General features: G+C 41.7%; 1 protein-coding gene across 28 annotated transcripts in view; it reads left to right on the top strand.

Moving 5' to 3' along the window:
• Positions 1-5,551, top strand: part of LOC144933525 (neurexin-1-like) — a 290,872-nt gene extending 285,321 nt beyond the window's left edge. For 16 of the 28 annotated variants that reach the window (XM_078858387.1, XM_078858386.1, XM_078858383.1 and 13 more), the window contains one exon: positions 2,955-5,551. In XM_078858387.1, coding sequence (XP_078714513.1) covers positions 2,955-3,823 — 869 coding nt within the window. In that variant the 3' untranslated portion in view covers positions 3,824-5,551. The remainder of the gene's footprint in view (positions 1-2,954) is intronic. The other 12 variants (XM_078858396.1, XM_078858395.1, XM_078858393.1 and 9 more) reach the window with 1 other exon arrangement.
• The last annotated feature ends 13,951 nt before the right edge of the window (positions 5,552-19,502 follow it).

The following is a 19,502-nucleotide window of genomic DNA, read 5'->3' as shown; positions in this document are numbered from 1 at the left end:
GTACGTTTATATGTTCCCAAAATGCAACTTACTACAAAGAATGCATTCAACAGCAGGGTGGTGTGATTTTATTTTATTCTGATAACGTGCAAACGATTACTTCATGCACATATTTCAGATTTCATGAAACTTACATCAATGGGCCCTCACTGAATGTCTTTTTTTTATCTGCATCATTCCTATATTGTTCTCCAAAACATACACATGAATTGTCCTGGACTGGCATATGAGCTGTTTGGTGTCATCCTTTGTGAGCTTTCCCTTTTCACATGTTTATTTGCCCGTTTCTGAAGAGTTACTCTGGGGAACTGTTTCCATTGGAAATATATAAGGATGAGTGTAATAAGAAGCTCTCTAATAACTTGTATTCGATGAAAAAAAAATACCAAGTCCATAAACAGAAATAAAATACTTTGATGGAGCAGTAGGCCAAATACAAGTTACTGTCAGCATGTCTGATCTGTTCAGTGTCAGCTTGTGATATTCACATCACGCAGCCTTATGTTTATATAAGAGTAAGAAGAGTCAGCTCAATAATAAGGCTGATCTCTTGTAATGACAGTAGTCAGGCTTCAACCAAGCCATTTGCACTCATCCTTGGACGCATGCAAACCTCCATGACCACGTTACCATCCGTTTTAACAATTTTTCCGCACCAATTCCCATTTCTATGCTTAAATAAATTAGTAATATTACCAGTGTCTTATTTGTATATGGAACACACCATTACACAACACATTTTTTACACTCACGATCTCAGATCACCAGCGGTACCTTGTTAAACAGGCATGTAACGATGCATCGATTCATCGATTAGAATCGATTATTACGCTCACGATACGCACAGCGAATCGTGCGTGTAACAATCGATTACATAGCATGCGGAATGCGGCGTCAAACATAATTAAACGTGGGGGGGGGGACTCATACAAGAAGGACGAAGGGACAATACAAATGAGACAGTAATAAATTAACCCGTAAAAACAAAGTTTTTCACTCTAAATCCTTTATATGCGTGGCTGCTAGAGTCCTCTCGTCCTCTGGCTTGAGATGGCTGCCACCTATGGGTCAGATGATTGTCTGCCAGCATTAAGCAATTGGCAATTAAATATTTTTTTTTTTCCCTAAACAGTGTAAAAATTTGGAAAAAAAATTTCACGAAAATTGTCACGCACAACGAGTCTGTGTGCAAAATGTCAGCTCGATTGGATCACGGGAAGTGGGTTAAAAAACGACCGAAAGATTTGCACGGTCGTAAGCAAGCAAGCATGCAAGCACGCAAGCATGCAAGCAAGCAAGCAAGCGAACTTAATATAAAGGATTTAAAAATGAAATGAACAAATCTGATTCTTGAATTTAATCACAACCTCGGATAGTGATACTCAATCGAATCGCTGGGGGGGTGAATCCTTACATGCCTCAGTGTAAATGCCGGAATGTTTTTAATTCCTGTTCGTTCCTGCCTGCAGGAGTAGTCGGTTCCAGTTGCCAAGAGCTGTCCCGGGAGCTATTCTTCTGTCCACTAACCCGATGTTTTCCTGTCCTTTTTTTTGTAAATGACAAAACATTCGAAACACTTTTCGAAATAAATCGAGCTAAACCTTCAAAAAAATCCAGCAGTACGTGTAGAAATATTGTAATGTGATCAGCGAATGTTAGACATAGGTTGAGCAAAACTGTTTAACTTGATTTAAACAGTCACTTTCGATTGTTATTAATAAACAAAACCCTTCACATACTTAACTTTTTTTTAGAATGTAATATTATTGTACCACATTTTACACATTGACATTGGTTAATCACTTAACATAAAAAAACACCTCTGAAACAGTTCCCCAAATGTGAACTCTGAGCAAGTCCACGATGAATGTTGCGCTGTGCTGCGTGCATGGATAAGTTGCAGGTTAGAGCTGTGTGTGTGTCTGCACTCATCCAAGCTGCACACTGCCCCCTGTCTGCTTTCCCGAGTGGGAATGCTCATTGTCGTCTGTGTATCTCCTTCCTTTCCTTTGACAGCAAAAAGCTCAAATGCCGGCAGGGGGCTTGGTTCACCAAACACGTGGACACGGCAAATCAGACTCATGTTCACTGCCCTCCTGCTAACCCATCATGCATTGCATGCCTAGGGGTAGTTCGGAGTACAACAGCGCTATGTTCAGTCTAATTGTAAGCTTGTCCCACCTATCCATTGCTTTGAATGACTCCAAAGCCAAAAAAAGCTGGAATTTGCACATTGTAGACAAAAATTGAACACGTGCATTTAGCCAGTGCTGCATCTATAGAAACAATTATGCCTCATTGGTACAATAATTCGATTTGAAATTTTCACCCAAGAAGGCATTACTAATAACGTGTTCAGATATAATGGTTTTTTTTGTGCAGAGATCAGTGTGATGCCAGTTTATTTTTATATGGACGTTAAAATGTATACTGTATGCCATTTCATACTCAACTTCGCAATGTTTACACAGTTTACGAAAAGACTGTTCTCCCAAATACATTATTATGCAACTTTTACACATTTTTTTTCTTCATGCAAAAATCATGCGGGCAATTTATTGATGTAAGTTGACTGAATTATGTGTTCAAGCTTTATTTTTTTGGACTATCGGGCTAATAATAATGTAAAAACAGTTGCCTTTTTGATAAAAAAAAAATTCAAGAAGTTCTAGATATTTGAGCTTATTTAAACCCCAATCGCCCTGCTTTGTAAATGTTTGACTTTCTTTTACCTTTGTTACTTATTGTCTTTTGTAGTTTCTAGTGGCTCCTTCCTATAATTGCTTTAAAAAAACTTTGTTGCTACTATCAAGCTTTATATTTGTAAACTGTATTTAAATTGTTTTGATGTTGTGTGTGGTTTTTTTACACTCACTTTACTTACTCTTATAGTGTGGGCCCCCTCCTTCATTAGGCCTGACTACGCTTCCTCTCTTTCTGTTTTCTCTCTGCAGGAGTCGATCTAGTTTACCCAGTTATAACAGAAGACCCATTAGAAACACCTCCACTAGCCACCCACACACCATTCATCCCCCCTCCCCCTACCTACCGCCCCTACTACACCGTGCTGAGCACCACCAAAGAGTCGCTGGCTCTGTCCCCTGGGGCAGCACAGCCCTGCCTCTCGGATCAGGATGATGATGACTGTACGGACAGCACTCTTGTCTCGGGCTTTGGCTCGGGGGAAAACTTTGACTCTAGCCTCCCCCCTACAGACGACGAAGATTTTGACCGTGCCAAGGGCTTTGATGGCAGCCAGAGGGCACGTGACCCCAAGCTCGACGCTAAGGGCTTTAGGCCACCAAGTGTGGGACGCGGTCGGAACCCCTCTGCTTCCCCTGACCATTCAGGCCCCGCCGCTACGCCCGAGATGGCGGTGCACAACCTTCCTGCTGGCAATATGAAGCCCTACCCAGACGGCGTCTTGCTCCCGTTCCCAACGGGCTTTGACAGAGAGAACCCAAAGCTCAGGAAGGCCCTTGTAACCTCGCCAATGTTCCGTAATGTGCCCACAGCTAACCCCACTGACGCCGGGCTGGGCAGGGGTGCCCCCGGCGCTCGGGAGGTCATCCGGGAGTCGAGCAGCACCACGGGGATGGTGGTGGGCATCATCGCCGCCGCTGCTCTCTGCATTCTCATCCTGCTCTACGCCATGTACAAATATCGCAACCGCGACGAGGGCTCCTACCATGTGGACGAGAGCCGCAACTACATCAGCAACTCGGCACAGACCAACGGGGCAGTGGTCAAGGAGAAGCCGACGAACAGTTCCAAAGGCTCTGGCAAAAGCAAGAAGAACAAGGAGAAAGAGTATTACGTCTAAGAGAAGAGAAAGAACAGCGGCAAGAAAAGAGGATGCGAAACCAGAGACCGCTGGGGACTCTTATTTGGACTGCTGATGGGATGATTTTTGCGGTGATGAAATGAAAGAAAAGTGAATAATGGAAAGGAATTTTAAAAGTATATAAATTATACAGAATTTGCATCTAAAAAAAAAATAGAAGATGGAACACGAGAGACTCGGGATTGTAGGTTATACTACTCAAGAGAGAGCAAAAAAGACTTTACTTTCCTCGACCATTATGCTTATTTGTTATTTTCTTCCTTTTGCAAATGAACTGCCGTCATGGACTTATTGGTGTTCAAGAAACCAAGTGAACTTTGTCCAAAAAAAACTGCATAATATCCCTTTAAAGTCTGTGTGTTTAATGCTTAAGCATGTAACTGGTATCTAAGGTGATCATTAAGGGGACATTTGGTGTACAAAGACATAATGATGAGAAACTGTAAATGTTCTAGTGTTGTTTCTCAGTAATGTTCCGTGCTGTTTGCATTGCTGTGTATACAAATGTCATTGTTGAAAGTTGCAAATCCTCTAAATAGATTTCTAAGTTTAAAAGAAAAAAAAATGGACAGCTTTATTCTGGAGCATTTTGCAGAACAATTGCGTATAACATGTTGAAGTTAAGTGGGTGCAAATGTTTCACAGATGCTGTTATGTTAGATAGAATTTGACAGACTGCATATTAGATGTTTCTTATATTTCTGTTAAAGATAAATATGGATTATAAATGCTCAATTGCAACCAAGCACACTGACATATCCAATAAATAATTTGAACATTTTAATGCTCAAAAGAGGTTATGATGGAGAGATTTGTATTATATATAGCATATATATCACATTCCACAGATACTTGTGAGATACATTTGACAAATAAAATCTAATTACATTTAATGTACTTCTTCAAAAAAAGCACACTTTCCATGAAAAAATTACTAGTATTATTTAACTTGATTGAAAAATATAATCCAGTACAAAAACAGCACAAGAGGGAGGAAAAAATATATATAATAATTTACTTTATTTTTTATCGTTAAGATTTAAGATAACGGTTGTTTACGTACTTAAGTAGCCAGCACAAGCTATTAAGATTGCACCTCTCTTTAACAAGGTCAAATCAATGAATAAAAATATTGTTCTTGTCGAAGCAAACTGACTTTAGTTTTGACGCAAATCACAACTGTTTAAACACCACATACATAGTAAATCCAGGCTTGTCGCTGAAGTTCCTATATTGCATATGCACGCACACACATTGCACAAGTGCGCGGTCACAGACGCGACCAACATGTTCATTTTTTGAATACGACAAAAAGTGTCATTAAAAAATAAATCGGTCGCACAACAAGGCCTGAACAGCTACGTGAGAAGGAGACATTTTAGGATGTTGTGCGTCGTGTAATTCTGGTAGATCGCTGTCGTCTGATAGACTTCTATACCTCATTTTGTCCATTCCACGCTGACAAGTTGCAACGTTCACGGCTCGTTTTCTTGTGGCCATACCTTTGTTCCTCCTGAAGGTGTTGGGCCATCAGCAAAGCCTCAGTTCCTCTCATGTGTTGACCTGCCATGGTGGCTTCCAAATGCTGTTTTCTGTAATACACTTTGAATATAATTACTTATACTTTTGTTTTATACTCATTTGCTCATTGTTGCAACATTCTTTTTTATGTTTAGCAACTGCTTAGCAATAAAAGGGTTGTTAATCTATGTTTGCTTCTTTCCCATAACAAAAATACGTGTGACATAACATGTGCGGATAGGTATGCACAAATCGAAGGAGGCATGATCAATTATTGGCTTCTGACTGCAGATGAAATCAAATAATAAGTCCTAGTTATATATTTATTTGCAGCAAATGTCACCTGCCATATGACACAATTTTACCCTTTGTGATGAAATTGCATTGTTTCTTAATGAAAAGTTGCTGAAGCGGCATTGCCAGATTAATTAGAAGATGGGAACACTTGAGTAGATTTTTTTTTCACGAATGCTAACCTTGCTAACAATGATAAGGCTTGCATTAACGTGAGCTGCTCTCATCACGATTCCAGTGGCAATTTGGTGGATATATATGCGACATCGGGATTGGTCACCACAACCGCTTTGTGAACCCAGTAGCTCTTGAACGTGTCGTACAGGGTGTAAGTTACCGTGTGTATGCTGCTTAGCAGGGTACCTTGTTAAGGCCACCCTGTGGGCATGTGTGTGTAAGTGTGTAGATTCTGTGGGTGGTTAGCGCACTGTTATAGACCCAGAAACATGAGTTTGATCCCAGCCACGGTTAACATCGAGGCGATTATTTGAACTGCTCCTGACCCTCTCCCCTTGGTTGAATAGCAAGTGCAAAGTGTAGTATAAACATCAGCACTGGGGAGACATAGGCGGCTGTGTGCCGCGCAGGTCTTAATTAGGTGATTCATAACAGAACTTGCCCCACCACTGGTATTAGTTACATGAGGGGGATCAAACAGAACCTCCTCCCCTATCCTCTAATTTAAATCGCTATGGCACCACACCCTGTGGCAATATCAAATAGCCATTTCCATGATTACGATCTAATTTAAAGTAAAACTCCAATGTAAACTAATTTGACGTGCTTATAAAACCGCCTGCACATGCTATGGGATATGAAGGACAACTGTTAAACATTTTTCTGTTCAATGACAGTAAATGCAAAGTTGATAGTAAATAAGATTGCAATTAAAATACGGTAAATCCCAACAAACTTAAAAAGCCCTGTTAAGACACGTGTGAGTGTATGAACTATGTCCATAAAACAGAACTGACGTGAAGTACAATTCATATATTTCTAAAGCTATTTCGGGCCATCATGGGGGACAAACATATGCCGAGAGTAAAACTGCCCTTGTGTAACAAAGTGACTGAATTGGTTCTAGATTTGAAGCTTTCGTGACTGCAAGGATTCATACCCTTTGGTTTTTTTCGGTAAAGTCACGTTGGTAAAAAATAAAATAAATGAAAACAACTATATTAAATCACGACGTTTCGGGCGCAACACAAGCGTCCTTCAGGTGGGGACAACGTAGCGTAAGCACAACCGCTCTTAAATCTGTTGCGCCCGAAACGTCGTTATTTAATTTAGTTTTCATTTATTTTATTTTTTACCTACGTGACTTTACCGAAAAAAACGAAAGTGTATGACTGAATTGGCTTTTCATACTGCGGTGCCACGTAGCCACTCGTAGTGCCACAAGGATGACGCAGGAGTAGTGAGCAAGATGGCAAGTAGACCTGCTGTAAAAGCACAATGATTTGATGTAACCTCTAAAATGCATTTACCGTGATAATATTAAGGTGCAGGGAGGATAGTGGCTACCTCAACGTTCAGACTGGTGGCCATACATTTGCCGTACCCCAGAAAGCCTCAAGAATTGCCTCTTACCTTTAAAATCATTCCCATGTTTTCAAGTTTCAAGCTTATTTTGTTTAACTATGTCAACTCAAGAGACCAGAATCGGAGTCTGTTTTGCAAAGTGACCTGGATCACCAAACTAACAAGCAAAACAAAGTAAAACAATTAAGGAAATATAAATCAGAGGGGGAAAAACAACTGGGTCACGTGAGAAATCGAAATATTGCATGTGCTGCATTAACCACACGATAAAAAAACATTGACATGATGTAATTGTGCCGATCATGGGAAAAGTGGAGTGTGTGCCTTGGGAATGTTGAGCATTTTTAGTGAACAACCGCTCTACATCACCATCTCCACCATTTCCAAAAACAAAGAAAATTATCCCCTGTATAGGCTGAACAGACTATTGGGGCAAGTGCTGTTTTGCGAGCACCAATGAAGGCCGACACGGCACACGAGGGGGTGGCCAACACCGCCTTTGTCTCTCTAGTCGCAACGTTTACACATCGCACCAGGTACTCATTTGTGGCTGAGCCGACCTTACCATCTCACCATCTCCACCACCACAGCCATCAACACTATGAAAGGTAACCAAATAACAAATATATATATAAAAAAAAACTGAATTTGCCAATCTATTCACAGACAAATTAGGAGTAGATTGACCAAAAGTGGAAATGATAAAATAAGATTTCACGAAAATTTAACTGTGGTGAATGAGTGACCAATAAGGCACCATAAGGTGGTGTTGTGAGTTTAAATAGCATTATTAAATGTTGCCCATTGTCCATTCAGTGTCCAGAGTATTGTACCACTGTGTGGAAGGTCAGCAGTAGTTTTCCTATGATGAGAATGGTCTTTGTGATAAGAATGTGGAATTTTCACCACTGTATCAGGCCCACCAATGGAGATTAACAGCGTGGGGACACTGACTTTAATCTGATCCATTACACACGGAACATTTTCAGAGAAGATTTTAATTTTTTTTCGATGTGCACTAATAACACTTTCAAATTAAGACCATAAATAGCATAGTGTGTATTAAGGGGCCAACTTACACATGCTCCTTAAGCTTTTAATTATTATTTTAAAACCCCTTGGTTAATCCACTGCTGGATGAAGGTCCCCCCCCCAACCCATTTCGTACCAGTCATGGTGGTTTTATGACCATAATTCATTCCATTGGTCAGTACAGATGAAGGGGATTCCCAGAACCAGTTCTGATATCACTCGTCACTGATGTTAGTCATGGCCAGAAATCAAACTCAGACCACTTCGTTCATAGAAAAACGTTCACCACTGCGCCACCTCTCCACCTCCTCGAATCGTTTCGTATTGTTTATTCATTTAAAAGCACCATTTACAGACACAACCCCGAGACAAAAAAATACACTCATTATTTACTCTCCAATTCCAGTGAAGAAAAACCTCATAACTGAAACATATTGATCAAACTATACATTCGTTAGTGTTGAAATAATGACATGTTGGATGTTTCTGTGGGGGAATGAACACTTTCGCATACGAGGTAAGTAACAACAGACAGCTGGTGGAGGGAATATAACTTGTGAATTCGTTACTATAAACAAGCTGTTCTGCTGGAGAAAGACTGTACTGTGCTGTATATGGACAAAGTATCAGCAATAATTCCCAGCCCTTTGCCAATCCATTGGGTGGATGAAGGCCTCCCCACACCATGTCGGCTGTTGGTCGGGGTTCTGTGACCATACTTCACTCTACTGGTCAGTGTGAGTTCGTGAAATGGGGGAGGGGAGGCATGACCAGTTCTGATGATACCTATTAACCAGTGACGTTAGCCCTGGCTGGGAATTGAACCGATGTTGTTGGTTTCGTAGCGCAGTGCACGCCACTGCCCAAACCCACAATTGACAGGAACATGAAAACAAATTGGGCAATATACATGGACTGAATATAACAAGTAGGCTTCTGCGACCAATATGATTCATAATTGATTTTTGAGTCAGATCGCGTGAGTAAGATGTGTATTGTACACCCTCTTTCACCCGAACGTCAATTAATAAAATTGTCAAGTGAACAAATGTGCCAATTTATCACTGCTTCTGAACACTGCTTGTGTTGGAGAGCAACCCACAACATGTGAACCATTGGGTACTTTAAACAACAGCAGAAAATAAATGATGAACACGTAGACGAGTGTGAAGGGGGCAGCATTCTCAGAGTAATCACACGTGACAGCAGGTCATATTATCTTGAAGTGGTTGAAAGGGAGAGCATCTCGCAGTCTGATGAGGAATGCACTGAAAAGCACGGCTTTGTCCCCGCATGCACACCATGGTTGCTGCCGTTAAACACGACGCACTACTTCTGAATCAGAATAGCATACAATAATTAGTATAATGACTATCCTGTGTAAATGTAGTGTTGAATGAATATAAAAGCACCGTTTACGCAGTCTTTTGAATCATGTAAGAAAATACTTGCCGGTGCCATTGATGTATTCGAGTCAAACTTGACTGTTTTTAGCCGACACTTTATATAAAGTACGTAGTAGTCTATGATTGGACGTGATCTTAACATGTTCAGATTAACGTCGGGTCACGTGCACATCGCTGAATTTGCTGTTGGTGATTACATGTCCATCGGGAGTGTGTTGAGCACAATCATTCTCATACATTCTGGGGTCTGCTGTTATATTACCTGTAACAGACATGGGTAAATCAAATGGAGGCTTAGCTGACCTGTGGGTAACAGGACATTGCAGACACTGAGTAAATTACAGGCAATGCCTCTTTGTATTTTAACTGTAATTTAAATAATGGAGGGAATTCATCTCACATTTCCATCATTTACCTAGGTCTATATGGTTATATTGCGAAAAGGAAATCCGAGTTAGCCAATGCACTATTATTATTACAAACCGGTTTCCTTACTTTCTTCCGGCAGCAGTTGCAGGATAGTTCAATGGATAGAACGACGCGTTATCCGTAAATTGACCATAATTATACATACGTTAAAACATTCACAACTTGCACAAATCTACCACCGATAGCCACTCAAAAAGCACGGAGCACATTTAATACCAGCCACGATCAGCAGATTATTGCGTGAAATCATCCGACTGGAAATAATGTTCTTGGAGTTGTAAAAAATGCGTGGGAAAACGTTAACGCAATCCATGAGTTCCGTGTAATTTGCTGGTACTCAACCAGCTCATGGGTGAGGACATTTCAGAGTAAACACCTACAACGCTCACGGGACACTGAAATATGTCACCCAAAAAATGATATAACACCTCCCATTTGTCGTAATGGATTGAACACAGCAGTGTTGGATCATTTATATGACAGCGATAGTTTATTTGTGCGGTCACATCAGTAAATGTTTTCGCACGTCTTTCTCGGAGACGGGCACGTTTACAACCGTATACTGTACTGTATACCAATACAAGTCCATTGCAAATACTATTAATAATATTATTAATAATAAATCACAATCACGTGATTTTTTATTTTATTTCTATTATTATTTCTATTATTTGATTCTTTATTTTTACCTACGTGACTTCACCGAAAAAACCTAAGAGAATGAATCCTTGCAGTCACGAAAGCTTCAAATCTAGAATCCATTACAAATGGTTCAGTGCCGCATGCAAAACTCATGAACATGTGAATAAGAATTATGGTGGGATGCTTTGACATACCCCCCCACTAACCCCTCCCCCCATCCCATATTAGCATTGGTTCTAAGTGTACTCGTTTATAATAGTGGAGATGGAGCGATGATGAAATCAGCTCGTTGTGCAGGTAACTGGGTGGATTCTTTCATCGCCGGAGTGTGAGATATGGCGGCAGTTTGGGGAAGCCTTCATCCAGCAGTGGATTGACCATGGCGGATGATCGTGATGACGATAACGCTGTGTATACTGATAACAGAAATGCACGAATTTAAGACAAATCACAGAGCAAGGCAAACGTTACTTAATTCAATAAAGCGATAACTTTTATGTGCATTACGTTCATGCGAAATCTGTTTTGCTCAAGAGAAACCTGCTGCAGTGGTGGCATGGTGAGCACATTGTGAATTGCAATTCACAGGTCGCCAGTTGCCTTTAAACTCTTGCCACGGCAGTGAGGTTTCTTAAATCTCACCGCCTTTGTCTAATCCAGTGATATAAATGGGTACCTCACAGTTCATTCGATCGGGAGGTTGCGTGTGCTGGTGTAAAGTGTGGTTACATGTGGCCAGTATCGAAGAGTCCCCCAAAAGTTCTCGTCCGCCTCGCATGGAAGAAGAGTCGGACAGAAATACGTCTGACGCTCCCTCTAGTGGATGCTGTTCTGTCAGCAGTGGTAGGAGCATGAAATTCCCCGGCTGCACCTTTGTATTGCTTTCCGTCAAGGCCGCAATTATCATATATATTGGGGGACACACATCCCAACCAATATTTAAATATGCTCAAAATGTCCCCCCCCAATATATTGCTATAAACAAAAATTGCTATGCTACGTAAATAAAGACAACAATTTGCTAAACCTTGGCCACAATATCTGGACTTGTCTTCATATAAATCAATGCATAGCTTTGTTTAAACGATTGTGGTTATGGTCTCTGCCATTACATACAATGAAACAAGAAATGGTAAAAAAAAAGTAAAAACAGAGCAATGTAATACAATACACTATTAGACATTATTGTAAAAAATAAATAAAAAGTCCATCCCATGTGTTAGTGAATTTTTAAATATTGTAGGCAGGAAATTAGTTTTCAAATTTAGATTTTTTTTCTGGGTTGGGACCCCTAGACCCCCTGGAAGATTTGGTCCCTCCCAGTGTTGACTCCATGGCTACGGCCTTGCTTTCCGTAGTTCATTCAGTGAGACTGCCGTAGTATCTAAGGTAGAAATAGGATAGGACACTTCCCCAGCCTCAACTGAATGCTCTCTAATTGACGACATGTGAGGATCCTGACAAGAGCATGGGGGATGAAAGGGAGCAGTGGATGGGGGAGCGATCATTCAAGGACGATAAACCAAACCAGCGTCAAGGCCACATGCGACTACGGGATTTGCGCTAGCACGTTCCCTTTTGTACTATATTTTGAGATCGCATCGTGTTCATTTGCAGTTGGGTAAACAAATAAATGTGCGTGCACGCTCACAAACGCAACCGTCATTACAGCAACGATCAGCACCGCTCTCCCGTGGCGGGTACACAACCACGGCTGCTGCCCCAGAGGAGCTGCTGTCAAGGCCACGTGCAGAATGGTGACAGCTCGCCGACAAAAGGTGACAGAACAGAGGCAAGTTCTGGAATTGAATTAAAATAAAACAAAATATAAATTCGTAATGAAAGTAGAAAGATCTCATGCTAGGACAAGATCACTGCTGGAATTTGAACATCCAAGCAGGGTGGCTCTGTCCTCATGTCAAGAACCATTTTAAGGAAATGTAATAGTGTGGTTATAATTGATTAATGTAAATTCATTGGCTCACAATGCACGCATCGAATTGCATGTAGAAGGTGAATAGATTTTTTTTTATTTGTCTATATTTTGCATGTGAACAGGTTCATGCAAGGCCCAGTATGAATTTGGGCACAATGAATATACATTTTTGTTGTAATAAGAATAATAATGCCCTGGCATTTGTAAGTTGTTTGATCATATTTTCACCACGCTGGTCGGTGTGGGATGGTGAAGGAATTATGGGGCCCAAGACCGGTTCAGATATCGCTCGCCATTGGCGTTAGCCATGGCCTGGGAATCAAACTCAGGTGGCCAGGTTGAGAGTGTAAAATGCTAAGCACTGCTCCGCAGGCACAAATCACAAATACCATATTCAGCACCAGCGATAAAAACTAAAAGCATACTTGTTCATCAACCTTGCCTGGCCTAGAGATGATACAATGAACTCTATTTAAACTGGGCCCAAGGGGGAGCCTAAAACAGTTGAGACACGTCTCGCCCCTGACGTTGCCGGGCTGATAGTGCAGTGCGCTAACCATTGTGCCACCGCTGCACTCCATAATAAGCGTATCACACTCTCACTGTGTTCATCTGGAAGCCACTCGTGATACATTTGACCCATGATCATTTTCAGAGGGATATAGTCAAGATAGGCATTTAATGTCAATTTCTAAATATTTCTCAGAAACAAACATGAAACTAGAAACTGTGCAACTTACCGTCGCTTTAGTTATCTCATAGAAAACAAAAGTCATAATGATGATATCTCAGACCAGGAGCCATACCTCAAATTAGACTGCCCCTGAACATAATTAGAGTAGAGCAGTGGTTCTTAACTTGGGTGTGCGAGATGCCCTGAGGGTGCGAGACAAGCCAGATTGAAACACAGATTAAACACGGGCACATAAGTACAACTACTTTGTTTCATCAACCCTATGTATTTATGAACACCAGAGGTGGGACAAAGTCATTGTTATGCAAGTCCAAGTCGAGTCGCAAGTCATCAAATTCATGACTCGAGTCTGACTCGAGTCCAAGTCACATGACTCGAGTCCACATCTCATAGGTGGGACAAAGTCATTGTTATGCAAGTCCAAGTCGAGTCGCAAGTCATCAAATTCATGACTCGAGTCTGACTCGAGTCCAAGTCACATGACTCGAGTCCACACCTCTGATGAACACGATACATTGTTTAACGATTGGGAACCAAACGGTTGCTCGTGAGATGTCCGCTAAGTGGGGCTGTTGTGAGTGACCTCTGAAAAGATGGTGTTCGAATTAAGAGTAAACTCCTTAAAAAGTGTTTTTAAAACAACAGTTTTAGTCACAACTTCGTTGAACTCAACGGTCGAGAAGTACGTCAATGATGCGGTGCCTGCTGCCACATCAACGCTTACTTGAATTAATTGATTACTTGATAAATTCATCATCAATGTACAACTTTTTGTTTGTGTGGAGTGAGGGTGCCCGTAACTCGTACAGGTAGGAACAACAGGTTCCACACTGCCCACCAGGGATTATTTGTCTGTCTGTCGTGCATATTTGTCTGTCGTGCACGAATGTGCTGTCCACTCCGAAGGAACGTGTTTAACACGGAGCAGGCGCGCCTGAGACACGTTAGGCGAGGCGATTCCAGAGTTTATGGACCGTGGCGTTGTTTACCTACACAAATGTATAAATAATGCGTCCATACAAAATTATAATTGCTTTAAAGTAACAAATGTATTGATGAATTGATGCCGATTTTGATACAGGCATGCATTGTCACCGGATCTGAGTACGTGTGCAAAATGTGGAATTGATTGGTCAACGGGAAGTGGACGAAATGTAGATTACAAGATTTGACCACGACAAAATAGGAGTCAAGTTAAGTAAAACCGTTGAAAAACCTCGTCATGTTATTGGCCTTCCCGTGAACGTGATATAACTGTCTTATCAACCAACGGTAGGCATTGGAAACAACACGAAATAAAACAACAAGGCACTCAAATTCTCTCCCCATTCAATGGAATATTGAGGAGTGACTCTACAGTGCTCGTTGCTAATTCTTCGTTTGCTGCCACTGCTGTTGGTGTCCTCCCAGAGCGTGCAGGCCGTGAGCTGCTGTATTCAACACGCGCAACCTCGCGTCGTGCCATCGTCTTGTCACAGCCACGGGCGCCTTTCTCACCGCCCTGAATGGGCCTCAAACGGCGTGGCTTCAAATGCTGGAAGCTCATCGCGACGAACGAAGGAAGGGACATCTCTCACTCGGACGCCTTCACAGCGAGACCTCCCCGAGGCACAAGTCAGCAGCCTGTGGTGTTTGCAGCGGTTTCTAACATGAACGACTTAAAATGTTATCTTCATTAGGCAATTCACATTTTTTTAACGCGACAAAACATTTATATAAAATGGGTTTTTTTCTTTATTAGAAAAATCATTTCTCATCTCCCCACCTGCTTGCTGGGGTTGACGCATCAACGCCCCTAGTGGACGAACCGCGCCTGGCACGAGCCATATTCTTGGTTCTTTCGGTAAAGTCACGTAGATAGAAATTTTAAAAAAAATAATAAATGTAAAAGTAAAAATGATGCATTGAAAATAATAAAAGTAAAAAACCCACGACGTTTTGAACCAAGAATACGAATTCCTGCAGTCACGAAAGTTGTATGGCAAGAACCACTGCCGGAGGAGAGTGCTGCAAGGATGAAGAGCACATTGGCATTGAAGACACTTAATGCTGTACACGTATTCGTTTAATTCTCCATTCAGACTGCATATGGACACTGACAGAGAACACGGAGGAAAGCCTCGCTCACACGACGCCTGTTGGAAGGGCCTCGACTACAGGCAGACCGAGAGAGACCCTTGAGATGCTATATTCTTTGGGTCTTTCGGTGAAGCCACATTGATAGAAAAAATAATAAAAATAATAATAAATAAATAAATCGATGCTATTTGGCCTCATCTCCCTTGCCAGCCAAACATCTTGGAAGAGGTGGGAAGTAACCACTCGTGACCTAACCATACGTGACCTGTCACTCGATCAAATATTACATACTAAGGATCGAAACATGCAAATTTAATGCATTCACATGTAGCATCCATTGACGTGTTACATAAACAGGTCACAGTCTGCTGGCGTTTGGATGTACCGTACATATCTCTCTGAGGTCGGGCATCAAGTGCTAGATGTCTTGGTTACGGAAATACCATGTTGCATACACACACATAAACAAGTCTTCCCTCGAAGACAACTCCAATGGGCAAAACCACGATTTAATACTGAAAAATAGCGCGAGCATTCCTGAGTTTTGGTTAATATGTAACATGCACAAATCGGGTTGATCTGCAGTGGAGAATATTTAACTATATCCACTTTGACCAACAGAGGGAGCACTGCAATCGCAAATCAAAAAGAGAACATCACCGCTGGCTGGGAGCAGAAAAAAAACGTCTTTGACCCCATGGCAATATGTTCGCTAAAAAGGACATGCGACAATGCTACATCGCCATTAATGGCCTGAAATAATTATACAATCACGCGGTGATCATCATCAGCCATGGCCCCCAAGAAGCCGCCATCTCTCACGATTTTTCGATGTCATGGATAGTCCATTGTGTATTATTGTAATGTGTGTATCACCTTTCCTGATACAGTAAGCAGATACATTGTCAACTCAGGTATTCTGCGCTTACAGCACTGCACACACATGTCTGGATTGTTAAGCTGTGCAGCGCAATCGTTTTAAAATTTAGCTTTAATAAAGGATAGATCATTGCGACGAATACCAACGTGGACCAATGATGGAACGTTGTCTCCTTGAATGTTTCCGAATCCATCCTGATCGTCACCGGACAACGTCTCACCACAGCCACGCTTGCTTGGAGCAGGTTAATGGCTGGCTCCATCATTCCATTTCTGTGACCACATCAAGTTGATCAGCGTCACTCTCGACTCCACCCCATCCTTCGACAGTCACACCAAGCACATGTATGTATGTATGTTGAACTTCTTTCGCGCCGTATGTAGCCAACCGTGCTAATCGGAGGTGCAGGGGAAGGACAACAAACGAAGCACACAAACAACAGTTGGAAATAAGTTATTTTACAATCTAGATTTAAAGGTGCATAGCTCCAGTGGCTTCCTGATATCGGAAGGAAGAGCATTCCAGACGGCCGCAGAAGCACATCTGAAAATGTGCGATGCAGTGACCGTCTTTGTTCAATGGCTAGCAAAAATCCGCTAACGAGGATGACCGGAGTTCGTGTAATGGTTCGTGTTCCTTGAGATCACCAAGGTATCGTGGTTCATTTGTGGGCAAGCATTTTCTGTGGAATGAGTGCGACCTCATAATGTATTCGTTCAGCAACCAGAAGCCAATCCAGCTCAGCGAGATCACATCATCAGATCCCACAACTACTACGTCAGGGTCCTCCATCATTTGCGTCCACTCATCACCGCCGAAAGCGCCGATATTGCAATACCTTTTGCCTGCAGCATGGTTACCTTGCTGATACCGCCAGGCAGCATAAACTATCACGCGACCTCTCGTTATAGTCGCAGAGGCTTTTGGCTGCTGGCCATCGAAACAAAGACGGTCACTGCATCGCACGCCCTCAGACGCGCTTATGCAGCCGTCTGAAACGCTCTTCCTACCGACATTAGGAAGCCACTGAAGCAATGCGCTTTTAAATCTAGATTGAAAACTCATTTTTTAAGAACAGCTTTTTTTGTGTTTAGTCTGTTGTCTTTACTCCGCAACCTCCGATTAGCACAGTTGCCTAAGTGCGGTGCGAAATAAGTTCAACAACATACAATGCAGCATCCCTTGTTGTATTCCCTCAACCTTAGTTCACCCACTATATGCTAGATTAAAAAAAAATACTTTATGGCTGAATCCCTTTGATTCTTCTCTGAGTGCAAGTTGAACGTGGCTAGGTATTAGATAAGTTGACTTCCACGTTCTGGTGTCATGTCGACTCAAGGCTTTGCAAATAGAAAACAGACATTTCCTTAAACCATTGTGAAAACTCTGAGTGGAGATGACTTCATTAGTGTGCAAAGGAAAGGAACACATGGCACAATTTGCACGCTGATGTGAATTCTACTTCCACAATGTATGTATTTATGTTGAACTTCTTTCGTACCGTACGTAGCCAAACGACGGTTTGATAACAATGCAGCAAAATCCATTGCTGCATTTGTATGCGTCTACATCTATGCTGCCCACCTTCGGCAACCAGCATTGACAAGCGTGGTGGAGTATGGTCAAATGACCCCCAGGAGTTGTGGAGCTGCATGACAATGGGGGAGACCTTTCATCTAGAAGTAGATTGAAAAAGAGCTTAAAAGTATGCAATGTGACATATTACAAGATCAGTGAGAGAATGTGATTGAGCAAGTTGAGAAGTGATCTGTGTAGTGTTTATGCCACACTAACACCTCCAATTAGCACGGTTGGCTACGTAGAGTACTAAAGAAGTTCAACATACATACATACAACACGCGTTGTGTGCATGGGTTTTCTGTGAGCACTCTGGTTACTTAACCTTATCAAACATCCCAACTCGAAACTCAGCTAGTGAATGTGAAAATTAAACAGTAAACTTGCTTAATTAAATACATAATTGTGTTGATTGCATATACGCTGCCTTTTTTTTACTAAACACATATTTTTTTCAGTTTGGCGAGAATGAAGACTTCATTATTCACGAAATTCCCTCCAAACTTGCTAAATAACTGTTAACTGTAATATGGAAAATTCAACATCTGATCAAGTGCCAAACGTATTCATAAAACCAAACACTAAACAACCACATACCTCTCTGAACCGAAATTCAGAGAGGTATATTTTCTCCTTAAATATACATTTTGTCAGAACAGATATGTGATGCATAGTACAAAAAATCCTCATGACAAAGTTTATTTTTATATACTGCCACCGCGAAGATTGAGAAATGCCAATGGGCCTTCTTCTTATTCTGTAAATTAAGCCAAAGCAAGGCACACGCCAAAATTTCTCGTCCGCCACGGAGATGGAGCAATGGAATGAGCTCATGTAAAGGTGTTTGATGGGTTGTTGCATTGCAAGACCGTGAGCGATGGCAACAGCATGGAGAGGCCTTCGTCCAGCAGTGGATTGATCATGGTTGATGATGATGATGATGCTCACTGATTAGTTAGTCGATCGGTAGGCCACGTGCAGTGGGACAGAGTGTGGGTATTCAAAGACCACTGTGCAAGAGAAGGCCAACGTTCCCTCTAAAGGGGCTCCCATAGCGGTCTATCTATTGGAGGCCCTTGCAGGGCTTCACTTTTCCCTCTTAGTAGCCTACAAAACCATGAGGGCATGTCTAACATTTAAACGTGCATGCCTATGGAAATGACCTCCTTGTTTGCCACGGGGCTTATTTTTTTTTATAGGCATTGTGTGGAATTTGAAGCCGTATGAGGTAAAGCCTATATATAGTCTCGGATTGCATATCATAGAAAATAATGTCAAAGCATGTAGGAAAAAGCATGCAATAAGGGTAACTGCAGACAGGCTTTGAAGTAGTAATGTTTTCAGTCAAAAGCATTATTCTATAAACATCTATCTTGTTACGTTCCCAAGATTAAAACAGAGCAAGCCCATGGTTTGCTCGCATTTAAAGGCGCCAGTTAATGGCGACGCGGTTGCACAGTTTTATATTTTCAGCTTTGTTACCAAAGTCAAAAAACATTCCTTGAAATTAGAAGCAGGGGAAAAAATGCTCAAGGACTTCTAAAAGATAAGTGGATGATGGATATGGGTGTCCACAGGCCCAGGGAGATTATATCACTAATGGAAGCCGATGATGATCCTTAATA

This window comes from Lampetra fluviatilis, chromosome 7, assembly GCF_964198595.1.
Source record: "Lampetra fluviatilis chromosome 7, kcLamFluv1.1, whole genome shotgun sequence".
Lineage (NCBI taxonomy): Eukaryota > Metazoa > Chordata > Hyperoartia > Petromyzontiformes > Petromyzontidae > Lampetra > Lampetra fluviatilis.
This window is presented reverse-complemented; position numbering and strand designations above follow the sequence as displayed.